This window comes from Myiozetetes cayanensis, unplaced genomic scaffold, assembly GCF_022539395.1.
Source record: "Myiozetetes cayanensis isolate MyiCay16 unplaced genomic scaffold, myiCay2020 scf27, whole genome shotgun sequence".
Taxonomy (NCBI): domain Eukaryota; kingdom Metazoa; phylum Chordata; class Aves; order Passeriformes; family Tyrannidae; genus Myiozetetes; species Myiozetetes cayanensis.
This window is the reverse complement of record NW_026087488.1, coordinates 88,699-114,082: the sequence shown is the minus strand read 5'-3', so window position 1 is coordinate 114,082 and position 25,384 is coordinate 88,699. Positions and strand designations below refer to the sequence as shown.

At 39.5% G+C, this 25,384-nt stretch overlaps 1 protein-coding gene across 3 annotated transcripts in view; it reads left to right on the top strand.

Annotated features, from left to right (window-relative positions):
• The window catches only part of PITPNM3 (PITPNM family member 3), a 67,905-nt gene that overhangs the window by 4,162 nt on the left and 38,359 nt on the right, over positions 1-25,384 (top strand). For all 3 annotated transcript variants that reach the window (XM_050321629.1, XM_050321630.1, XM_050321631.1), the window contains exons 2-4: positions 4,505-4,600; positions 12,751-12,858; positions 24,724-24,771. In XM_050321629.1, the coding sequence (XP_050177586.1) occupies positions 4,505-4,600; positions 12,751-12,858; positions 24,724-24,771 (252 nt within the window). The remainder of the gene's footprint in view (positions 1-4,504; positions 4,601-12,750; positions 12,859-24,723; positions 24,772-25,384) is intronic.

Below are 25,384 nucleotides of genomic sequence, written 5' to 3'. Positions count from 1 at the left end.
GCCTGTCACACTGGTGATGCAACCAGTGCACCAGAGGCTGGTATGATGGCATTTGGATCAGCCTGCTTGCTTTCTGCTTGTTCTGTTTGCCTGACGAAGTAACCACTGATACATGCATCGGTAAGGAGAAGAGGGACATGCTGGAGTGACTCTTACATTGATGCTTCTGGACTGAACTTACCATGCTGCTACTCTGCCTTCACAAATACACTACAGGAATGAAGTCATTGCTCTTTCATTCATTTCCATTTCACAGTGTTTGTGCTGGTCCTACTGGTGAAGTTCTACTGTAAATCTACGGTGATGATTTGAGATGTGGTTTTCTTTTTCAGCTGCAGTCAGTGTTTTTAAAAGATATTTCAAGATGAGGAGAAGGCAGAACCAGAATTATTGAGTGGCAGTGATGACCTGTTCTCTCTTAGGATGCTTAGGACTTACAGGATGAGTGTGTTTTGGACAGTAGGCCTTTTAAAAGGACATAGGAAAATGATTAAATTAGAGTTGGGAATCACCAGTGTTAGCTATTCAGTTGCCAGAGGAAGACCTTTGTTTTTTTGAGGGCTTTTCAGAGTCTCTTAGGCCTTACTTCACTTTTTACCTGTTTTTCTTCTATTTCCTTAGTCCTAAGAATGTTGGCTACAGACCAGTAGAGTCACTTTAATTCCTCTTGTGTTTCTCTTTTCTTTTTTTTTTTTTTTCTCTTTTAGAATCCCCCTCATAATCACATGGAATGAAGTGTGCTCATGCACTGCTTAATTGTCATATCACTGCCAATATGTCAAAAAAAAGAGGGGCCTTTGGAAAGAGTCTGGGTTTATGCCTCCAGGAGAAACCTGGAGAAACCAGGAGAAACTAGAGACAATTCTTCTCTTATATATACTTTTCAATTGCCGTTGATTTGTTATGGAACTATGATAAATGATCTCTGCTGATGTTTGTGGGTGAAAGTGGAATTGGCATTTTTCATGGCTGTTCTGCTCCTTAGGTCTATTTGTGGAACATATCAGAGATTGCACCATCATAGTGGGTTGTTCCTTCTCTGGATGGGCAGCATTAGAAACTGCGGATATGTGAGTGGGAACTGTTTCTTCTGCTGTTTGCTGGAACTATGTATAGTCACTAAACACCAGGGATAAAATTTGCCTTGCATCTGAATTAGGATGACGTCCGCAGAGGTGCATCCTGACTTGCCTTCAGCTGGAAGTGCGAGTGTCACGTAATAGAACACGGAACTTTTTTAGTCAAGTTACTATTTTGCTGCTTATCACAAGAGGATGCAGCTGATCGTATCTGTGGCTCTCACCCTCCTGGAAGCTATTTTGTACAGGATAAAGGTTTCAGTTGTGATCCTTACACATCTTAGGGGTAAGGAAATCAATATCTAACATGGGTAAATTGGCTAACGAACATATTGTAAATCTAAAAACCTTACTTTAACTGATTGTTTTTCAACAACATTCAGAAGTGGCTCTGTATAAATTGCTAATTAATGGCAGTTACTGTGAGGTTGGGGTATATATCCATGATGGATATACTATGGCATAGTATACATGTAGGATTATTGTTTTCTGTAGTTCCTGCAAGAGTTGTTTTTGGGTAGATGTGATAGCATCAACCACAGAAAAAAATAAAATGTGAGAAAAATTAGTGCAGGGAAAAACAAGAGAGTGCTTTCCACCATTGCATTTTACTCATGCATCATAGCAGCTCACCTCATGTCACCAGATCACTGATGCAGCAAAGTACCAGTGAAATTCCAACTGTTCTTTGTTGAAGAAGAAAAAGCAAGACTTTTTAAACAGAAGAAAATCACTGATTGTAATCATAATTACAATTAATTACAGTTAGTGCTAGCCTAACTAGAGCATGCAGCTTCTGTGCCTGGTGCTGCAGGATGCTCTGCTCCTGTCCTCTCCACAGTTGTTTCTGTGGCTGTGTGCTCAGGGCCAGCCCCTGCCAGCTCCCTCTTTGACAGGTGACTGTCACAACCTGCAGTTCTGTGCAGAGAGAGCAGTTTAGGTAGGAAGCTTCACTTCTGCTTCTTTTGGAAAGGAAGCACCTGTGCATTTCTGTGGGCTCTCCTTCTGCCTCTTGGAAATGTTCCCCTTGTATCCTACTGTCCTTCTACTGTGCTGCCCCAACAGCCTGTGGAGAACTGCTGTATGTGCTTCTACTGTTGTGACTCTGTCATTAGTGGTTTCGGTTAAAAGTATTTCTTCATGCGGTCCCCTTCTATCATCAGAAATTGTGATACTGAACAACTAAAAATTAAATGAAAGTTGCTACCCTGGGTGCAAAAATTGCTGGTATCTGGCTGCTAAGAATCAACTGATTGATCTGATACAGAGTAAGTTCACTACCACAGAAGCATCAAGTGTCCTTACCAAGGAGTTCGCCTGCGTTCTGAAGTAGGGCAGGTCTTTTCATTCTCTGAAGAAAAATAATAAAATAAAATATGCAGCAGTTGACACTGTAAATCAAATCAGTGAGTCCGGGCAGTGTCAGTGTCTAATGCAATCAAGAAATGTTAATAGAGTCTTCTGAAGGTGGCTAATGCTAATCTACTGGCACAGAGGGAAGCAGACTCTACAGTACCAATGTATTAGGGCAGTGCAATGCAGTCCAGCCAGCAAATCTATGTAGATGTGGAGAGCTGCTGCAGTGAGATCATGCAGATTTGTGCTGCTGACTGTGGATATGCTTATGCTGCTTCTAAATCTAGAAGCATTCCCAGTGCAAATAATAATAAATGATGCTTCCAAGGTCTTTTCTCATAGCCAGAATTTATGCCTGGATATTTGTGACACTTTTCCCTGTCCTCCCTTCACACTGTGCATCAAACTCCAAGGTCCCTGGAACCATGAGTTTGCCTTGGGGGGACAGTACTTTTACTGATTTCCGGCCAGGCCAGTGGCAGTTTTCCCCAGGGAATTGCTGTTTGCTTTGGAGTACTTTTGAAGTCTTTACATCTTTATATTTCCTTCCTTCCTTCCCTCCCCCTACCCTTCCTTCCCTCCCATCTCGTGCTTTTGCAGTTTTGGAATACCTGCTCTTCCAAGCATTGACCCAATGCAGACTTGTCGTCATTAGAAGTTCAGATTAGTGTTCTTTCTACCACTGTTTTGAAGACTGCAGTGATACATTTTAGGATAGATATGTATCTGAATGGAGGGACAGCAAGGTGTTGTTTGGTAAGGAATAATTCAGTTTACTGTTTCCTGTCATTAGTAAAAGTTTCCAGAAATCTGTAACAGTAAATGCAGTGGTCGATATGGTTCTCCAGTAGCTGCCAGATACCACTGGACACATTCCCAACACACACCGTACTCTTGTAATGAATACTGACTCCTTAATAACCAAATTTTTTTTACCCTATTTAGATGCTATTAACTGATTTTTATTTTTACTCTCTTCTTGGGCAGCTAAAATCTGCTGCTTCTTACCACTCTTCACTTATATTTCTTATTAATTCAGCTATAGGTAGAATAAATGAAGAACAAAAGGCTGTGGACCTAGTGGCATGTGTTCCACAGAATAGTATAGAAGATGCATCCTCTGCTTGAGTTGCTATTTTCCTACTGAGAGAAGAAGAATGCTTTTGTGGCCAGGGGCTCTGGATATTAGATTCAGGTCTGATGTCGTCATTTGCAGAAATGAATAGAACCAAGGACACTATTTTGGTGGGTAATGAGTGTCCTTTCTACAGCAGTGTTGTTAGGAGTATGGTGGATTTGATGCCTGGTTCTCCACTGATTGTGGGGAGACTTTGTTGTTAATAGAAGGAATATATTTCACTACTACTTTCTAGTGTTGGCTTACTGGAGATGTAAAGAGAACTCATATAGTTAGGCAAGTCTGGTTTACTAACTACAAATTAGCTTGAGTATGATAATCTGTTAGGACCATCTACACTGTCATCACTATATCTGTTACTGTACTAATTCTAATACAGTTTTGCCTTCCTGTCTACTGTCAAATGGAAGCTTCAAATGAAAGCCCCAGACTCCAGCACAGCAAACCTCTCTGATGAAAACAGCTCAGTGAGTGAGAATTGAGTAGTTTGTCTGCAAATCTGTGAGCTAAATAGGATGACACTTCTTTTAGGAGTGAAATTGAATTTGAATGGAGATACTACCATGTCCTGGGGAAATGCTGCTTCATGTTTTAGAAACAATATGCAATTTGAGTGTTGGAATGGAATGGCCAGATGAATTCAACAGGGAAGTATTTATCATTTGAGGTCACTGCATTAGCTGAAAGCAATAGACTCATCTTTAACAAGAACTTGTTTTAATCCCTTTCATAGGTAGAAGTATTTTTGTGCCATCCTGAAAGCTCTGGTTGGGTGACTGTTGAGATTAAAGTATACGTGATGACCAAAATGATCCTCTTGAGCCATGTACACAGATTGTGTCACTAATGCATTGGTTTTTTGTTCTGGTTTTTTTTCTGGAGCAGAGGTGAGCATTCTCTTGGGTTAATGTGAGTCTCTCTGTATTCCCAGCTGGCCCGTGCCGGTTTGGTGGCACCCAGTGGCACATGCAGAGTGTCCTCAGGGACTCCGTGGAGAGCTCCGATGATGAATTCTTCGATGCACGAGGTCAGTGCGCTTTTTTGTTCTCCTCTCCCCATTTTTTCCTCCAATTTTGCAACAAGTAACTGAGCTCCTTTGGAGGCGAACTGACAGCGTTGTCCTCATCAGACAAAAAAACCCATCAGGTCTTCTCTCCAGGATTTATGAATGGGCCTAAATTTACACCTCACCTAAACAGATGAGGTGCTGGGGTGCATGAGCAAACTGCCCTGAACTGAGTCTGGTGTTAGAAGCAACAGGACAGCACAGACCTTATGGAGTCTCTTTGGTCCAGCTCCTTCCCAGATCAGACAGTGTATGATGTTACAACTGGAGTTCACAGTTCACTTGTTCAGAGTTTCTGATAAAGGCCATGAGCATCTGTGTTACTGATGGCCAGCTTCTAAGATCAGTGGCTTAGGTTTTCCACTCTGTCAAAATTTTCCCTGGAGGGACTGAGACTTCTACTTGTTCAAGGGGTGCTTGTGGATTTAATCACAGAATATTCTGAGTTATAAAAGATCACAAGGATCATCAAGTCCAACTCTTAAGTGAATGGCCCATATGGGGATCTAACCCATGACCTTGGCATTGTTAGCAATGTGCTCTGACCAACTGAGGTACCTGCAGCACTCCTGACATCCCCTGTGAGACCGTGAATCTGGACACATTCTATAACACAAGTTTTGTTCTGAAGTGAGAGAAGAGTTTGTAGATTTTGTGCATATAAATAGCTTCCCACCACCAGTGGGAGACCAGGGCTCTGGTTTGGGTTCTGTTTGCAGGAACCAAATCTAATGCTTTTCTGATGTGTTTCATTTGCTTTTTCTGAAGAGAATAACCAGCAAGGAAGGATTAATTCTGCTACTACTGTGAAATCCAACTGTAGTATCTTTCATAGTATAGGCTGTTGAGGTCAGACTGAGCTGTCTTTACTGGTAAGTCATCAGTAAAGGGTTATGGAATGAACTTTCTGAGTCTCCTTTGCTTTTGTAGCAAACTACATTCATTAAGTATGGCTTTGAGTAGTCTGATTTAGTGAAGGAGTCCCTGCCCATGGCAGGAGGTGTTGGACTAGATGATCTATAGAAGACTCTTACAATCCAAACAATTTTATGATTCTATGAAAAATGATTCCCCTTCCTAAATGTTTGTTGACACTTCTTTTCTAGTGTAAAGTAAACACAGTCCACAAAGTGGGAAAACTCAACTGTCCTATGGGAAACTTAGCTTGGGTTTGGAAGTGCTTTTTATTTTGTTTCTTCATTAATACTACATTCAGCAGACGTTCTGCTGATATGTAAGTGCAAAAACATTTGCATACCTAAGATTGTCATTCAGTTTCTCCCTCTGGTGATATTTGTGGTGCAGAGAGAAAATCCCCTCCATTCCCAGCATTCTGTTCGTCTTGCATGAGGCCTATTTCTGAGCAAACTAGTTTTATTTTATAGGAGCACTTTGGCTTCTGTCTCATTTCTGTGTGCTGATTTGGTGTCTGGAGATGCATGGTGGATTTGCAGATGGCAGTTGGTGTTTTTAAGGCAGTATTTGGCACTGAAGGTCTGCTGTCTTGAAGTGAACTTCAGTTTTCAGCATGTTTTAATTTTCTTTGTGGGTGGAACTGTTGCAAGAATGGTTGGTGACCAAGTCTTGTGTTTTCATGCTGACAGAAGCTTGAGTGAAAATTTAGCATTATATCAGGAGTTTTTTAGTAATTTAAAAATGCAGAGGGTGGGAGGTAGGCAGTGAAAAACAGAACAGCTTCTGAGGGGATCAGCTTTGTGATCTGAGTGGTTTGGAAGCTGTACATCAACTTCACTGATACTGATTTATTTCTGCAAAGCTGAATTTGTAATATTATTTTCCTAAACAAGCTTTTTTTCCAGAGACATAACTAATATTAATCAGATTATTACTGTGTATTATTCAAAGTACAGGTTTGGATCCAGGATGCCTTGACTTCAGTTTATCTGCCAGTGATGGTGTCTATCTGATGGTGAAGCACTTATTTTCCAATTTCCTTTCTGCCTACTATAGTTATAAATCTTACGGCAAATTTAAACTTGAAATAGAAGCTGCTCAAGTTTTTTATCACTGTCCTCTCCCGTAGACAACAACCTCAATTAAACAAGGGAAAAAAACTTTTCAAACTAAAACTGAATTTGAAATCTTGGCACCAAATTTTGACCTTTCCTAGAACATTACAACTGTCCATTGAAATTGAGCAGGTCTAAATGGAGATAGATACTGCAATAATGTTTTTTAAGAAAGTCAAATGATTTGTGTTTGGTTGATCAGATATATCAAGATAAAACTATATGATGTAGCTTGTTCAGGAAGTCTGAAGAAATGATTTAATAGATCCTGCTACCTCTAGAATCTGTGAAATTGATTGTGGAGTTCACATTCTTTCAGAAACATGCTTGTATCATCCTGATTTACCAGAGTTAGAAATGAGTACCTGGCTCTACAGGTATGCTACAACCTCTGTGCAGAAAGAGATGCAGTTGTTCTTTTTGACTTAATTTGAAAGGATGTCCTGTGGTAGTTCCTTCATTTGTTGCCTGTATTAATATGGCATGCATTCGTTTCAGAGCCTTTTTGAAGTCTGAGACACGAGATATTCCTCAAATACTGTTTTTAATTCCCTATTTCTGTATAACTAGGCTTACAGTAACTACTCAGTTGGCATGGAGAGTTCTGTATCTGAGAATCAAGAAGCAATCCACAGAGAAGTAAAGAAATAAGTGACCAAAAATGGTAAATAAATTAAAGATTTTTTTTAAAAAAATTGTAGGGAGACTGCGGCACAAAAGCCTGACTACATGTTATCTGATGTCACAATGCCAGCTCAGGCTCAGCCTGAAATGAGCTCAGATCTGCTCCTCTGAGGTGGGATTTAGCAACCCATCTCTATTTGAAGAGAGCTTTGAGAGTTCTGAGCTCTGTGTGTGTACACGCACGGGTCTGTGTTTCAGAAAATACATTGCTGAACACTGATTATTTTCTCCTTGTTCTGAACCAAACAACTATCTTATCTGAAACAAGCTTTTAGCACAGAGATGTTCCAGCTATCTGCACAGAGAGAGGAAAGAAATATGGATGGTATATAAGCTCATTTGTCACTTGTAATCTTTACTGTCAGTGGGTAGGCACACAGACACTGCAGCTGGTACTCAGATGATCCTTCATTATTATGGGAATGTGAATTGTCATAGATACAAAGCTGATGTGGATGTGTAACTGAGATTTTGGGGGAGAGGCTGTGTGTGGCATGTGTGTAGATATGTACTTTATTTGCTTTTTTAAACCATAAGAATGGTGGCTTGTGTTTTGGAAGCAAACCAAAAATATCCAATATTATGTCATTTCTCATGAAAATTCATGCCATTGAAATCCATCTCAGTCTGGAAATCTCTTTGCACTGAGAGAACCAGTCTCATGCAGACACTGGACTCTTATATAGGAAGCAGTATTAGGTAGTGGGTAAAAAGCAGATAGAGTGTGGGTAGATGGGGCCTCTCTCAGGGTACTGATTTTTTGAGTCATATACAACTATTAATTTTGTTTTTAGGCTTTCATATTTTCAATTTAAAGTTATGAGAAATTCTTTCTGACAGGTGGCTGGAAATTAGAGGGGTATGTAAGAGGAAGCTGTCTATGATGGTTGTTATTAAAGTAGCTGGGAGGTGATTTCAGGCTTTTTGTGGCCTCCCACAGAAGAAGCAAATTTAACAGCTGATATCGTGTTTCTGATAAGATGCAAATGGTGGTATTACTGTTCACAGGGGACCCTGCTGCCACTTTCTGACCTACTTTAAATTTAAATGAACTCTGATTTCTGCAGTTATTCTGGATTTAAAGTAGTCTAGCAGATTAGAATCTGACCAATCAGAATCATACCTTTTTCAGAATTTCTTTATCTCTGCATTAGGCTTCTGATTTAGGATGTGAAGGTTTGCTTTTTTTTTCTTTCTAAGTGTGTAACTTGCAGATGTGTAGTCAAAAGCTAACTGACAACTGTTTTAAAGATTCAAGGGATGGTGTGGAATACAGCTTATTCCCCAGCTGAGTTTGATCAGTCTGCATAAAAACTTTTGTCATTAGTTTTGCTTTCTTACATTGAGCCTTATGGCACTGTCTTCTCTATTACTGTGTTCATAGAAAGCTGAAGCCAATAAATACGTGGTGTATATTTCAATCTAGGCTCTGTGTGTGCTTTCTCAAGATTCTTACACATTAAAAAGGCTGTAGTAGCTCTCTGCTAATTAAGAGCTGTTTTTAATTTGCTTCACCTTCCTCTCCTGAAAATAGATCTAATAGTCTCATTTATTTAATTTTAGAATGCTCTGCTGAGCAGCTTGAATATTATTTGGAAATGCTGCCAATGAGCTAAAGTGGAAGTTTGGGAGGTCTAAACACTCCTCAGCATATTTGGGCTCTAAGGCAGCTTTGTGTATAAAATTCTGTTGTGCTGACCAAAAAACCCTCAAGGTGTGAGGATACTGACCCTCATTCACTGAAGGACATAAATTTTAAGAAGAGGCTGTATTGCAAATAGCTTATGAATGTCTTAATGTCACAATGTCTCTTCCTGCCTCAGTTTCTAGTGGGTGTCATTCCCCCATCTCCCCTGGGTTAAACATCAATGGAAAGTGTTTCTGTAAGTATGTTATTTTCCATGTGATTCATTTGTTGCTCATGCTAAGTGGTTTACCATCACTTTGGAAGAGAGAGACCCAAGTGCTTGATGGTGCTGGTGGTACTCCTACATCTGTGGCTTAGAGTAGCTCTTTCCTCTGCTGTTTGTAGTATATTATACTGATGGACTCCAGGTCTTCTATCACCTTCTCTACTTAAAAAACTTCCCAAGAGACAAATACAGGTATTAAAGTTTCCAGATACTTCTCTGCAAACTTTATGCAATCTCTGTGTTCATAAATCTTTTTTAACTGTTGCATAAAGCAGTTCAATCATGTGTGTTCTTGGTTACATATGATCAGCTATGCAATTTAAAGCCAGTGCCATGACTTTTGTTAGATGGCACATGTCATGCTGAAATTGAGTTGTTCATAGCAGATATTGTCATGTCATGACAAGTTTCAATATTTTGATGCTTCCAGAATTTATTTAAAACACTTTGGTCAGTGCGAAGTGCTGTGAGTTTCTCCAGAGTGTCATTACTTATCCGATGTGTGGTATGTTTCCTGTTTTGTTCAGTGCAGATGGTCATATTGATGTATAGGCAGTAGGTTATTACTGCACCAGGTTCACACAGTGCTTCAGAAGTGTGAGGAAATCCTTGGAGTTCATGCATGTTAATTTTTGGGGAAAAAATACCTGTGAAATTAAAACCAAAGTTAACATTTGACAAAAGTGACTGCTGTGTTTAGATAGTGAACGATATCTGTTACTGAGTTGTTAATCCTCTAATAACAGACTTTCGGTGAGTGATAATAATATGCGATAAACTGCTTGTATAGGTAATAATTAAATGTGTGTTGAAGACATCTAAGCATGAAGAGAATGAGAGATGGTGCTCTGTTCCCAATTGGTATTCAATGAGAATAGATATCTGAATTGTTTAAGCTGTATTTAAATCTTAAGGCTTAGTGAGTGAAAGAGTTGGAAATAGAAAAGAAAAATAACCTGTGCTGATTTTCCTTCATATTGCCTTTGTGCTTTTCAATGATCTCCTGCCATGTGCTTAAAACAGCTCTCTTGAGGATTTCAACACTGTTTCCAAATTCCATGTGAAGCTGGAATTGTAACTTTGAGCACTGGATCATACTTCAAATTTTGTCTAAAAAGAGAATTAAAATGATGATATTTCAAATATTTTAGATGATGTAGTTTCTTTGATGCAAAAAATGTGTTTAGGTTCTGTCTTTGTGAGTATGATCATTTACTGTGCGTGATAGAATATTCTTTTGAATCATTGTTCAATAATGCTTTGAAGGTCAGTTCGATGTCTCCGTTTTTGGAGTCAGTGAGGCATGAATCGTAGACTAATTAGAAGAAAAACTGCACCTGGAATTTGCTGAACATAGTCCATATTGAATTTGACATGAATATTTCAATTTTAGGTTACTTTACAGTCAGCTTGCAAAAATGCTCTTCAAATCAAGTTTTATTTAGATGGATTTCCATTTCTCCATGTCATTGATCACCACAGAGATATCAGCAACTCCCTATCTGTGGCTCATCTTGAGGAAGTTGCAGACTGTGCAACTCCCCTCAGCCTTCTCTTCTCCAAACTGAACAAACCAAGTGACCTCAATCATTCCTTGTAAATCTTGCCCTCAAGGCCTTTCACCATCTTAGTTGTCCTCCTTTGGACACTTTCTAGTAGCTCTATGTCTTTCATGTATTATGGCACCCAAAACTACACACAAGACTCGGGGTGAGGCTAGTCCAGTGCAGAGCAGAGCAGGACAATCATTGCCCCCCAGGACACTCTTGGCCCTTTTAGTTGCCAGGACCCCCTGTTGACTCATATTCAATTTGCCATCAACCCAAACCCCCAGATCTCTTTCTGCAAGGCTCCTCTTCAGCCTCTTGTCCCCCAGTTTGTATGCATAACCAGGATTACCCCATCCCAGGTGCAGAATCCAGCATTTACTTGTGTTAAATTTCATACAGCTGGTGATCACCCAGCTCTCTGTCCTAGAGAATTCAGATGACTCTGTAAGGGCTTGCTACCCTTGAGGCAGTCCATAGCTCCTCCTAATCTAGTATCATCCCTGCTTTCTCACAAACAGCCTTTCAGAAATAAGTTCTGTAAGCAGAGGAAGAAAAGTTGGTGAGGAACATAACTGGGAAAGGAAAAGGGATCCTAAAACTGATGGGAAGGCTAGAGGTGATCCACAACAGTCTCCCCTCCGAATGGGCATAGAGCCAGGGTCTGGAGTGCACTAGGCACTGGTGTCAGGAACTAAGTACCACTGTATTCCAGATCACATTTAGTGTTTTCTTTCCAACTCGGAAAGCTAACAGAAATGAGAGACAGTCTGACCTCTAATCTTATTTCATCTTTCTGCTAAACAGTAAGACCACCTGGAATGCCTGGCTTGGTAAATGACATAACAGAGAAAACAATAAAAAAATAAAAGATCTAAATGCTCAGGCCATTTTGGAGTCCTATTTCTCTGCAAGAGGCAGTTCTTTAGTGTCCTCTTGATACAATTCCTAAGTGCTAAAGCCAGTACTGGACAGATCCTTGCCCCAAAGCCAGCGGTCTCCCACCTGACAGGCTGCCCAGCCTCTTCCTGTTGGGTGAGGCAAGTCCCTTGGGAGGCACCAGCACGAAGAAGGCCAGGAGGGCTTCCTCCTCTGCATTGATGTCGAGGAGCTCAATGGCCCAGTCTCACCTTCCCTCATTTCACAGTCTACATTAACAAGTAAAGAATTGTTATTATTTACATTTTTTTTTTTCTGTGCACTCACCCTAGGTATAAAGACCATTCTGGGCTGTATACAGTGCTTTTAGTAAATGTATTCAGAAAGGATTAATACACCCTTCTTTTGAAACAGCTGTTAAATTGAAGCTGTGTAATATTTTCCTGCCACTTCTAGGCCTGTTTGGTTTTGGGTTTGTTTTTTAAGAAAGAGGGTAAATATCTAACTACGGTTTGTGTTTTGTGCTTTCAGCTTTTCCTACCCCACTCCCAGGATGGGATTCCAATAAAAGAGATGGTTCTCTGTGCTGTGGGCTTGGTGTGATTCCATTATGTCTCTGTGTCCCTAGATGGATATGTAAAGCTTTGTGTAGCATAGGTGGCTTTGATAAAATGGTCTGTGTGTCCACTCTGCCCTCTACGCTGCCTTTTGAATGTTCTTAAAAAAAAAAAAAAGAAAAAAAACCAACCAGCCACTCAAACACTCAAAGAGATTATTATAAACTTTGTTTTTAAGTGACTTCTCAAGGTAAGAAAAAAAATTCAGTCCTCTCTTTTCCATCGTTTTCCTGCACACAATATGAAGAATATAGATTTGCTGTAGAGCATATGAGTAGGCAAGAAGCTTTTCCGGAGACTCCTGCATATGGTACCCTGTTATCTGTTCCCATTAGGGACTATGCTGAGTGTTTATTTCTGTCTGAATTACTAGTTCTCACCCTGTCTTTTTTCTGTTGTTTGTCACAGCAATTTATTCTGTTCTCCTTTCTTCTCCTACAGAAGATATGGTGGAAGGGAAAAGTGCCATTCTCATAGGAATGAGCCAGTGGAACTCAAATGACCTTGTTGAGCAGATAGAAACAATTGGAAAGCTGGAAGAAAATCAAGGTAATGTTTATCTTGCATTACTTATTTATTTAGAGTCAATAGGAAAATCTGACTACTGAAGCAATTAGTTGTCAGATATTACGTAAATACTCTACAGAAATGTCATTTTACAGCATTCCATAGTTAAAAGATTTATATAGACATGTAAGTAGCATTTTAGTGCTGAGAAATGAGTTGCAATGATCTCTTTCAGGAGGAAACTTTGGTGGGCCAGGTAGTACAAATTTATTGGCTTCAGTGGGAAGTCAGTGTTGGACTCAGCTCAACAACTTCGAGATAGATTACAAGACTAAAACTTATTTTTTAATGCATGCTTGTATTCAACATACGAGAAACTTGTTGTCACTGGGTTATTTTGCTCCTTAAATTCAGCAAATTGTTTTCTGGAATTTCTGTGAGGACACGTACCTTCAGGTGTATTTACAGCCAGTTTTATGGAAATATTTATGTGACTGTGTGCCACTGAAATGAGTAGGAAATGGGCACTGATACACCAGTAAGACTCTGGAACCAGTAAGAATTAGGGCAAAGACCTAAGCGGTCTTAATTGTTACTTTGACTCCGAAATTGCCTAGTTGTTTGAAGATTAAAATTACCTTGTTGACTTTAGGAAGAAGACCTAGCTTCTCCATCAGTGGCATGGGGCTCAGGCATAACGGTACTTGTTAATAATCTAGCTTTTAAAAGAATTTGATATACTTGGCCATTTTAGGAGGCTTTTCTTTATGGATTTGCTGCGTGTTGTCAATCCTGAAAATAGCTATGAACAGGTCTATTTTAGTATACAGGTACATAAAAGTAATACTTATAAACCAAGTTACAAACCTCTTATTATGTAACATAAGAATTGTGTATTTTGATAATATTTAAGTGACAAGTAGACATAATACATGCAGGGTATTTACAGTTGTTAAATAGGTAATTAGAGAAGAAGAAAATGATCAGTTTTGCAATTGCTTTTAGCGTGATATCAAGGCCTCACTTATGTTGCTGTGTAACTTAATCAGAGATTTAGTGGCAATTTTTAAGATGTGTCATAGATTACCTGTTGTAATTATGGCATTTTCTCTGCTACAGAGTAGCAAGAAAAATTAATACAGTATTGCATCAGTTATGAGTTAGTCTTCTAAATAACTTGTCAAAACCCATCTATCCTCAAATTCTCGCAGAGATTACTTCTTCCAGAGCTGGCAAAGGTTTAGAGTCCTTTTTTTTTTTCTTTTTCATTTTAGCACCCTTTGCATGAGGGTGATTTTGTTTGGGATTTTTTTCATAGTGCGCTTTATGTTGGGCACTAAGGAGAGAGTTGTAACAGACTGCTTTTAAGAGTTTCTACTGTTCAGACACAAGGCTTATGAAAGGATCATTGTTTGCTTTATGCAGTTGAATAACTGCAGAAAAGACAGTGTGAGACCCGGGGTTGCATGGGAAATCTGTGCAGAAACAAATGAAGCAGTCCATTGAGTTACACTGCATTCCTCCTCATACGGAGGGTTTCTGTTTTCATTTAAGCTAATTCTCTGTGATATTTTACAAAAGAAGTTCTTTTCCTTTGTTTCATTTTTGTTCACACACACTTGTTAAAAGCTTTGAAACCAGCGTACCTGACCAAAAGCAGCTGATGAACTGTGCGAAGATGCATTTACATTCTCATGCTGCAAGTGGCCTTTGGGTCACGGTTCGTTGTGCTGAGTTGGACTATTTTTAATAGAAACATCAGACAAGGGCTGAAATTGTTGAGAACTGGGCTATACAAGTCTGAGCCAATGTTACATATACTGTATCTTGTTAAACCAGAATGTGATTTCGTTGTTTCAGCAGTACAAAAGAAAGTGGAGTTCTGGCTGTATTGTGCACCCACAATTAGAATCTTCACTGCTGCACCCCTGCTAAATACATCAGATTTCTAAATAGGCAAGGCAATTACATGAATTTCCTTCTTTCATCTGCCACCTTATACTCAAGGATTCGGTCCTGTTAATTAGCTATGCACTGATTTATTCCCTGCCCCATACACATGCTCATCTGTCTCTTTATGGAATTATCTGACAAATGCTGATCAGTCATATCACACTGTTGTTAGTGCAGATAATTGTACCGTGCTTTTGTTATAGGTTAACAAGACTGAATAGTGTTACTGATCAGCAATTTTAGAAAAGTCTGTGATTAGCAACATCTTATACAAACAAAAAAATGCAAAGAGGGAAGGAGGAGGGCATTGAAAGGAAGACTGTGTTGTCTTCTGTACCACAGTGAAAAGATATTTTAGCCTTAGCCCAGTTGTTTATTGTAAAAACTTAAAAGTTTAGCTAAAGCTGAATTCTCTTTTTGGTTTCTTTTCCAAGGGTATTTCACTTGTTCAATGGAACGATATGAGGGTATGGTTTGCAGATTCAGGGAAACTCCCTCCCCATGTGGATTTACTTGGAGCTCTCAGAGAACGATGAGTTCATTGGTGTTGGTTGCAGAGAGCTTTGGTACAATTCAGCCAGTCTCTAGGGCCAGTGATTTTGCTACATGCCTATGCAGAGAGCAGAGCACTGGTTCTTTTTCGTGGTTTGATAAATTGATTAATAAAACACATTATTATGGCCTCTTTCAACAAGTGAAGATGTATGAGAAGATGGAGTATGCTCTGGGCAGAACCAAATATCCACTGGATCCTTTTTATTTAAGTATTGCTACAGTTACAATGGGAGACAGAGAAGATCCTCAGGAACTTTATAAATTATAATGGCCAGTCTTCACGAGTGAAGATCCGGGGAAGGTCTTTACACCTTCCAGCCTGCGCATTGGATGTTTTAGGTGAGACACAGTGTGCGCAGAACTGAGCCCACCCTTTAATCCTAAGGTTCATCTGCTGGGGCCAAGCGAGCTTGGACGGTGGCAGCGAGGTCCTTAGGACGTAGGTGGGTTGCCTTTAAGGGCTAACGAGCCCCACCTGCCCGGGAGTGGCCCTGACCGGGAATCGAACCTGGGTCTCGACGGTGACAGCGCCGCGCCTTTACCACTAGACCACCAGGGGCTCCACTTTATAAATTACAAGTATGTAATTTAGTTCGATCATTGATTCTAAGTAAGTATGACTGAGAGCACTTGTCCAGCGCAACCTTTCTTATCAGAGGGAGAAATAAGTCTTTGGGAGAAAACTGGCAGCAGAATGTAAATTTATTGAGTTTTCATTTCAGCAAATAACAAAGAGCAATCAGGCCAAATTAAAAATTTGTACAGCTGCGTAAATTCTGTTGATACAGATGCCTTCTTTGTTGTAGAACAAAGGCTTTTTTATACATCATAGCCTTGCATTTAAATTCACTCCTGGTGCAAAGTACCTGTCCATTACGTTAAGGAAAATTGCTTGTACTGAGCAATAGGAACAAATTTAGCCTGTGGGGTTTCAGTGCTTTGCATATCCTCCAACTATCTTGAGATCATATCCTTACTTTAAATATATATTTTTAGTGTTTGTCAGGTTGAAGGTGTTGATGGTTTGTTTCTGTACTCCTGACAAAAGCAGCTGGTGTTTTCTGAATTGTACCATAGACAAAGCTACTGTGCATATATTTTGCAAGCTACATTACAACTCTGGACCTCTTTTTCTTTTTACCGGATAATAAAATACACAAGCTTTAAGGTTTTTCTTGTGCTGAGTTTCTGGTCTGTGGCTGCCTGGTTTTCTGCCTGTCTTCAGTGAACCAAAAACTATTGCTGGACAACTCCAATTCTTGGCCATTTTACCAGAAATGTTGGGGCAAGCTATCTTTCATTACAGTTACTGAATATAATTTCATTACAGATGTTAAGTTTGCAAAGCTAAGATTTCAGAATTTAGCAAATGCCAAGTTTGAGATCTTAATGCAATCTTTATCAACCTCCTTTGTCTCTTTGCCCCAACACACTGGTTTTAATTACTCAGTAGTGCGATAGGAATGGATTGTATATGTCATGGGTTTGCTTACTGTCCTTGACATGTGTAGAAAGAGAGGTTTTGTCTGTAGCGATGGAGGAGAAGTCCTGAATAAAAGTTTGTCTGGCAGTAAATAGAAAGTACTTGTGCATCTTTCTTGTCTGTGAAGAGCTTTTTCCTACAAAAGCTTCCCTTAGAAATTTAGAAAGATGTGAAGATGATCTTCAGAAAAATAGATGTATGTGTGAGTAGGAAGGTTGGAATGGTTTTAGATTAGGTATTAAAATCACAGTAGCAAGATTTTTGCAGTAATATGAATTTGTGGGGTAGTTGAGGGAAAATAGGTAATTGACATGGTTTTGTTTGGTTGTTATTTCTTCTAAGGAAAAGAAATATGCATCTTTGTGACAGAATTAGATAATATCTGAAAATTGATGTATGCTATTTCTAATATTTTTGACTGTATATTCTTGCTCAACTTGTGGTTCTCAGGAGTACATAATTTCTGTCTTTCACCAGAAGGTGTACTTAATCATAGAATGATTAGGGTTGGAAGGGACCTTAAAGCCCATCTAGTTCCAACCTCTACCATGGGCAGGGACATCTTCCACTATCCCAGGTTGCTCCAAGGCCCATATAACCTGACCTTGAACGCTTCCAGGGATAGCAGCCACAGCTTCTCTGGGCAACCTGTGCCAGGGCCTCACCACCCTCACAGGGAAGAATTTCTTCCTAATGTCCAAACTAAACCTACTCTCTTTCAGTTTAAAGCTATTCCCTCTTGTCCCACCACTACGTGGCCACTGGCCTGCTGAGTAGCAAAATCAAGCAGGCTATTATCCAGAGTATTCAAACAAGAACTTCCAAGACTGAGTGGTATACCCAGCTTCTACAGGGCCAGTTGGTCCATTGTGAGAGCTGAAAACTCTGCCAAAGGGATGGGTGGTAGCAACCTCCATTGCCCTCAACTGGTTGAAGGGGATTTGGTTTCATGTCCTGGATTCTGAAATAACCACTATAAATTCATCTGGGATATTTACAAATTTGCTGGTCTATCCTGATTCATCATTCCACCCTTTGCTATGCAAAGTTCATTTGTATCTTAAAGACAACTCTGTTTTTGGTTCCAGTAAGCTGCTCTATCACTCCTTCTTCTCAGCAGCACAGGGGAGAAAATACAATGAAAAGCTTAACATATTGAGGTAAGGACATGGAGGTTACTTACCAATTACAGTCATAGGCAAAAGAGACTCAACTTGGGGAAATTAAGTTAATTTATTGCCAATTAATTGTAACAGAGTGGGGTAGTGAGAAGTAAAACAAAACTAAAACCGCTTTCCATCAACTCTTCTTCTCAGGCTCAATTTCCAACTCTTGTACCTTCTCCCCTTCTCTGAGCGATGCAAAGGGATGGGGAGCAGGGGTTGCAGTCAGGTTTTAACAGTTTTTCTCTGCTACCCCTTTTTCCTTATGCTCTTCCCCTACTCCAGCCTCAGGTCCCTTCCATGGGGTACAATCCTTCATAAACCTTTCCAGTGTGGGTCCCTCCCGCATCAAAAACTGTTCCAGCAAGAGTTCCCCACAGAGTCCCAAGTCCTGCCAGAAGGCCTGGCTCCTCTCCACGGGACCCAGGTCCTACCAGGAGCCTGCTCTGGTGTGGGGCTCCTTCACGGGCTGCAGATGGATCTCTGCTCCACTGTAGACCCCCATGGGCTGCAGGGACACAGCTACCTCACTATGGTCTGTCTTGCATGGGCTTCCAGGGAGTCTCAGCTGTGCCACCTGGCGCATGTCCTCCCCCTCCTTCTTCACTGACTTTTGAGCCTTCAGGGTTGTTTCTCTGCCTTTTCTTCATGCTTTGTCACTGTAAAGGATAGAGATTCTTCTTGGCCCTCCTTTTGTTGCTGTTGTATTTGTAGAAAGCATTTTGTGTTGTCCTTTACAGCAGTAGCCAAACTAAGTTCTAGTTGGGCTTTGGCCCTTCCAATTTTCTCCCTGCATAACCTCATAACAACCTTGTAGTGCTCCCACGTTTTGCCCTAAGTTCAAGCCAAAGTACTCTTTGTTGTCTTCCCTGCCAACATGGCCTACCTTTTCCAAAATATAAACATTATGAAAACCACACATGCACACACAAAAAAAGTGAAACAGGCAACTCCCCAGTGAATCTTGATTGTTTCTTTGTTTTAAAATTAATTTGTTAAACAAAAGGAGGAGGTATGTGATTTTTTGTAGAAAATAATGTAAACAAGCAAGCAAACAAATAACAATGTAATTTCTGTAATACACCTTACCACAAATGATGACAGTTGATGTAATACACACTAATTAAATTTTAAGAACCATTAGTCATTTTTTCAGCAATATGGTACTATTTTACTCTGCAAGTTCAGCTAATTGAATTAAGTGTTTCAAATGAGGATGAATTCTTAGGTAGGCAATTGACAAAATGCGATTTAATTTTTAGTTGTTTAAAACATAACTGACTGTAAAATGTATGTGAAATTCACTTTTCCTGTGCTTCGTATGCCACACATACAGACTGATGGATTGCTTTACTGGTAACCAGCAAAATAGATGGACATGATCAGCTTTCACAACTGGAAATTTTCGTATGAGGTGAGTGAAAGGCCTTTCTTGGTCCCATTGCACAAGACTAGGTTACACAGATCTTTTCATTTTTTTAATCAATTGATCGTCTGTGTAGAAAATAGTGCTAACAGTAATATTACTTTCTTTCTGGGACTCATTTGAGTTGTTGATTTAGATTAAACTTTTATTCTTCACATCCACCACATTACAAGATAGTGGTTTGGAGCTGGGAGGTGCTACTGGTGGGCAAGTCGTATTGAGTCTTTGTATGGAAATCTGCAGTTCCTGCTGTTACAGTACCTCCTAGGACTGAGCTATTCAATTTCTACTCTTTTTTTTTTTTTTTTTTTTTAATGAAAAATTTTGTGTTACACAGTAGACCATAAAATGCTGTTGAATTTGTGGCATACACTATGACTCCCCACCATTACAGCTATTCTTTGTAACTCCCCTTTAAAAAATACTTCCTGAGATTTCTAAGTACAGCAAGTGCATAGCTGAGTGAAGATTTTTTTTTGCTGCCTGATATCATATCTTTTGGATCTCATCTTTCCCATACTGTTAAGGGGGAATAAAAGGCTGGTTTATATGTGAAGCAGCCTGTTTTTAAGAGGTGTCAGGGGCAATTTCCTCTTGATTTCCTCAACTGCTCTGTCTGTTTTCCTGTCATGATATCCACAAGGCACTGAACAGAACTGGAAGAGTAGAATAACATTTTTGGTCAAGGTTAAGATTGATATACATCTGTGGAGTAAGCTAATTTATGAAATTATAGAATATCTCAAGTTGGAAGGGACCCATAAGGATCAAGTCCAACTCCCTGCTCCTCACAGGACTACCTAAAATTAAACCATATGACTACATGGCAGGGGGTTGGAACTCGATTATCTTCAAGGTCCCTTCCAAACCAACCCGATCCATGATTCTACTGTTCTATAACTAAGAGCACCATACAGTTATACTATTATATTTCACACTAATTTGAAACAAGCATTACTACAGCATTTTTATGCTTCTAGGAAATGTGCAGCAGACATCCTGTACTTGCAGCACTTTTTGACACCACTACATTTTGATCCTTGGCAAAGACTACTGTAAAGAGTTACCCTACTGAATAAACTGGACTTACAGCAGTAAAATGGAGAGCAGAGTCTGTTAAAGTTAATCTTGGTTTAAGTAAACAATAAAGGTTGTACAGTGTTTAAATATGTACTTAAGGTGCTTGGTTAGGAATAAAGCAGAGCCTGCAGCTCCCTGTGCAATTGTTACATGCATTTATGGCAAGGATAACTGCTAAGGTGCTAGCAGTCAACCCTGAGGTAACTGCAGAGTATGGCAGGAATGCAGCTGCTAAGGTAATTTTTTTTAGGAGAGATTGTTTTTCTTCTCTTGTTCTCCTTCCTTGTATAATTTGTATATTTGCATAATCTCCCTTTACAATAATGTCAGATATGTATATTTATTTCTCACTTGATTATTTCCTGTATATAAAGTAATTCAGTATAATTCTGTGCAAGTCTCATTTTGTTGAATTTTGTAACTCTAATGTTAAAAAAAAGTTGCATTTTTAATAGATCAAAGGAATACAGAAAAAATATTTCAGATATGCTAATTTGGCTACGAATTACCATTCTCCACTTAAATGAGAATGGTTAATTTTTTGCATTGCACAGTTTAGACTTTTTGTTAAGATACTTGTCAGTTGTAATGTGGATACTAACCCACAGTATCTGAAATTATGAGCTACATTGAGTTGGATCCATTAAACTTCCACAGGAAACCAGTGTTTCTGTGCAAGGCGGGTGCAGACTGAGGTGTCTTTGAGTTCTTCATCTGGTCTCATTTTTGACTGGCTCACTGATTCAGTCCCCTTTGGTACACCGGCCATGCATCTCAGAGGTTCTCCAACATTTATGCAACAATCAAAACACTCAATATGACACAAAAACCTCTAAACCCTCATGATTGCTAACAGTGAGTTTTACCTCCTACTAGTGGTTCTCCTTCTCTCTCTTTCTCCTCTGAGGGCTTCCTTGCCTAATTTTGTCCACTGTGAATGTTCTGTGTAAACAAACTGCTCTCTTCCTTCCCCCCAGCAGCATGTGATTTACCTCTCCTTGTCATGCCCTCCTGGACTCATATAATTAATTAAAGGGTATTTTTACATCACTAACTGTAGTGTTTATACTGCTGTTAAGTTTATTGCAATAACATTTGCTGCTTATTAATGTGAGGAATGGCAAACAGAATATTTGGCTTAGTGAATAGTGGAAGGGAAGGATGAAAACTGCAGTAGTCATCAACATTCCAAAACACATCAGATGGCTCATACAGAGAACAGCTTTTACTTCTAGCAGCAGGTTTTAGAGAGAAGCAGTGGATTGGATTTCTGTAAATCATCTCTGCTAGCAGTTTATAGTAGGGCAGGTTGTGCAACTGCCATAAATAAATTTTCTGATGCTGTTTGTTCTAGAATACAGGTCAGACATTATATGCAAAGTGGAGGAAGCTTAAACTAGCTGCTTAAGATATTTTTTAGCTGAGAGCTGAGTCCTGCTACAGAGAGTATTGCTTTCCTTGCAGTCCCTCCCTTTTCCTTTTTCAGTCTGCATTAAGATCCGGTCCAGTGCTGAAATCAGCATGTGTTCTTGCATCAGTTTCTTTGGGCGTAAAGTTTCCCTGGCTGCCATTCTCATCCAGAGGGTCATACCATCTGTAGGTGTATTACCTCCTTTCCTCTCTTTTTGTTTTCCCAAGTTTGACATAACTGTGTTCACACCAGTGTTAAATTTACCATGGCATTAAAAAAAAAAAAAACAAAAACACAACACAACATTACCAAAACAGATGTTTCTATTTAGAAGTTAATTTTCACAGTATTCTTGCGAGGCGAAAGCCATATTCTAAAGTGGAGCATGAACATTGTTTGTCCCAGTAGCATGGTTGTGTTGTTACATGAATTCAGATGATTAGAAGACAGAAAACCATGTGCCGTAAAGCTCTTGGCACTCTTGTAGCCAGTACTGTAAGACTGAATATGTGGGGGAAGAAAGAAAAGAGCGATTCCCTGGATACCTCCCTGTTGCTGAAGTACACAACTATTTTGCTGTGCTGGCCTCTGACACTGATCCCATTATCAGTGTGATCACGTTATCAGTGTAATCTTGGGCAAGAGCAAAATGAGAGACAAGACTCGTACAAAATACCCTCTGACATCTCAGGAGGACAGCTACATGAATGTGAAATGGCTACAGGTCTGCAAATCTACATGTATGTGTAATGGCAGTGTACCATAGCATGACACTAAAGGTAACTTTGTGAATCTTATTTTTACCTGCAGTTGCTTTCTCTGGTGAATAGATATGTTTGTTTGTACTGGTGTTACCAATCCTTTGTGGGAAAGTAAGGCAACTTCTATTCTGGTTTCAACACTGCCCAAAAAACTGCTTGCTGATTTTTTTTTTAAGTAGCATGCAAATAGAGTAATTGCAGATCATATTTCAATTCCAGGGCAGAGAAGTGGCTTTTTTCTCAGAATCTGTTCAATCTCTTGTGAGATGAAAAATGTGGAACAGGCACATTAAGACGTACTGAAAGGCTTAAATCTACGTGTTAAAAACTTATTTCAAAGTTTAAATTTATTAGTAAGGCTTTTAAGAACAGCAATGCCTGTTTCATGAATCTACCAAATAAAAATGAATTTTAGTTCTGTAGTGGAAGTGTCTTCACCTTCTGTCTGTTCTTTTGAGAAGAAGAGTTTCTATCTGCACAGCCGATCAAAGCTGCCATGGGAAGGAGTTTTCTTCATGAAACACATTGTTTTCCATGTTGTAATTAGTGGAATTGTGTATACAAGCACTTCAGAAGGCTGGTCTGTGCTCTTGGCATAGAGGCCTGGTTTTTCCTTTTAGCTCTTATATTCCTGAGAGTTTCACACATTCATCCCAAGGCAGTGATTGGTGGCTGCTTTGCCTCAGCAATGAATGTCTCTGTGAATTTCTTCCGTAGTAAGTTGAAAGCAGGTAACAGTTGTGACCCAACCTCTTTGTCAGAACAAGAGTCTGTGAATTGTCCTGGTGAGGAACTGAAAAAGAAAAGAGATTGTATGTGAAATTTGGAAAGTAGCTAACTCAAATAATTGTCATTCTTCAAAAGTGAAGTACAGCAGTGTACTTGCAAGTACTGCTTGCACAAAGAATGAATTAAAGCAGATTTCTTTGCTGCATATTAAAAACCTGTCATTTTTTCTTTTCTTTTTAGTCTCTTAGAAACCAAGTCAATTGTGATAGCTGGGGCATCTGAAGAAAAAGAGAATAGTTTCAGAGTTCTTATTCTGTACTGCTGCATCCATCAGAGGAGTAAAACATTATTCTTGGTTTTTATATATTAACCCTAGTTGCATTTAGTGTAACAGGATTTTTAATTCATGAGATGAGAACCAATAGTCTTCTTAAGGCACTGAGCAGAAGCTTTCATTTGAACACAAGAAAATCAGTGGGCAGGCGATGGCAGAACGTGTACTGTTTTATTCACATATCATGGGGTGCCACCAGCTTCCCTGGTGCTTGTCATTTGCCAGTCTGATCTATGTTGCCAAACAATGTAACAGAACATAGTCTCTGTTGTTGAGTCAGCTGTGCCCCAGCAGCTGATGCTGTGCGTATACTCAAGGGGTAGGTAGACTCCAGGAAAAAATGTTGCTGGGCCTCTGAAGAAGGAATCTAGAGAAGTGATGGAGAGACTTGTGTTCCCATCCCAGCTTTGATGATAGATGTAGGCTGATGTGATGCCTTTTGGCTTTGGTTTCTCTTGTGGTGGAATGATGGCAAAGGTGTTTACCCTCCATGGTAGAAATGGCTGGAGTGCTGTAGGAAGACTTGATCTACAGAAAGGGTCTTTATTCCCATATTCTTGTGTCTATTAGGTTTTTGTATTTAAATATGAGAAAATCCCTTTGTACTTGCAACTTTCTTTGGACGGGTGGACTGTGGGAGGGAATGGAAGGATGGAAACATGCTTTAAAAAGCTGCTAATTAAATATTTGGAATAGGAATCTGATTTGTATTGCTAGGTAAGTTATGCCAGTTCTTAGTTATTTAGAGATTCAGTGGCTAATGCTGCAGGTTATCAAATAGATTGAATATAAAAGGTAAAATCTAGCTTCAAGGCTAACCACTTTGAACTGATTACAGCAGTTGTCAAGTGTGTCATATGCTGAGCTATTCCCACTGAAGCCAATGGGTGTTTTGGAAATTACCGTAGTGGTCAGTTGCAAAATATTTACTGCAACACAGTAGAAAAAGTAAAGAGCTTGATGTTCATGTAAAGTGATTTTAGTTTACATTGTGGTTTCTTCCTTTTTGCAGGTGAAGAGCCTGCATTTTGCTCATCTGGCTTTCTGCAGGAAAAACAACGTGAGTTGAAGGTGTTCTCATTTTTCTTTGTACTGAGGCTGTTCAGTAACTAGAGATAGTAATATAATAGACTTGTTAACCAAGTGATCTGTTACCTTGAGAAGAGAAATGCATGTGGAGGGACTAGGATTCTTTTAAGTTTTATTTTAAATTACATTATTTTCAATGTGGATTATGAAAATGTACCAAGAAAGTGCCTGTGACACTATCTAGCACATTAGTACCTTTTAGTGTTGGCTGGAGTGGCAGAGGTAGAGCACTGGAGGGTGAAGCTGCTGCTGTACACGATAGCTCATACAGGACAGTACAACATGGCTGAATATTGAGTGTAGGAGCCTTCAGTGCTTTGTTCTCTGGACTTCTTTCTCCTATCTCTGCTTAAAGAGGTGCAAGAAGTGTTGCTGTTAAAATTTCTGAGTCCTATAGGAGTAAAAAGTAGTGCCAAGCCTGGTGTTGCTAGGGTTTCTTCGCTACTGGTGTCCAGCTTCAGGGAATATATTTACATGTGGCTCTGCTGTTGATCTTTGTACTTTTTCATTGCTTGCTAAAGAGCAGGAATTGATTTGAAGAAATGCGTGGTGTTAATGTTCATCACAGTTCTCTCTGGGAACAA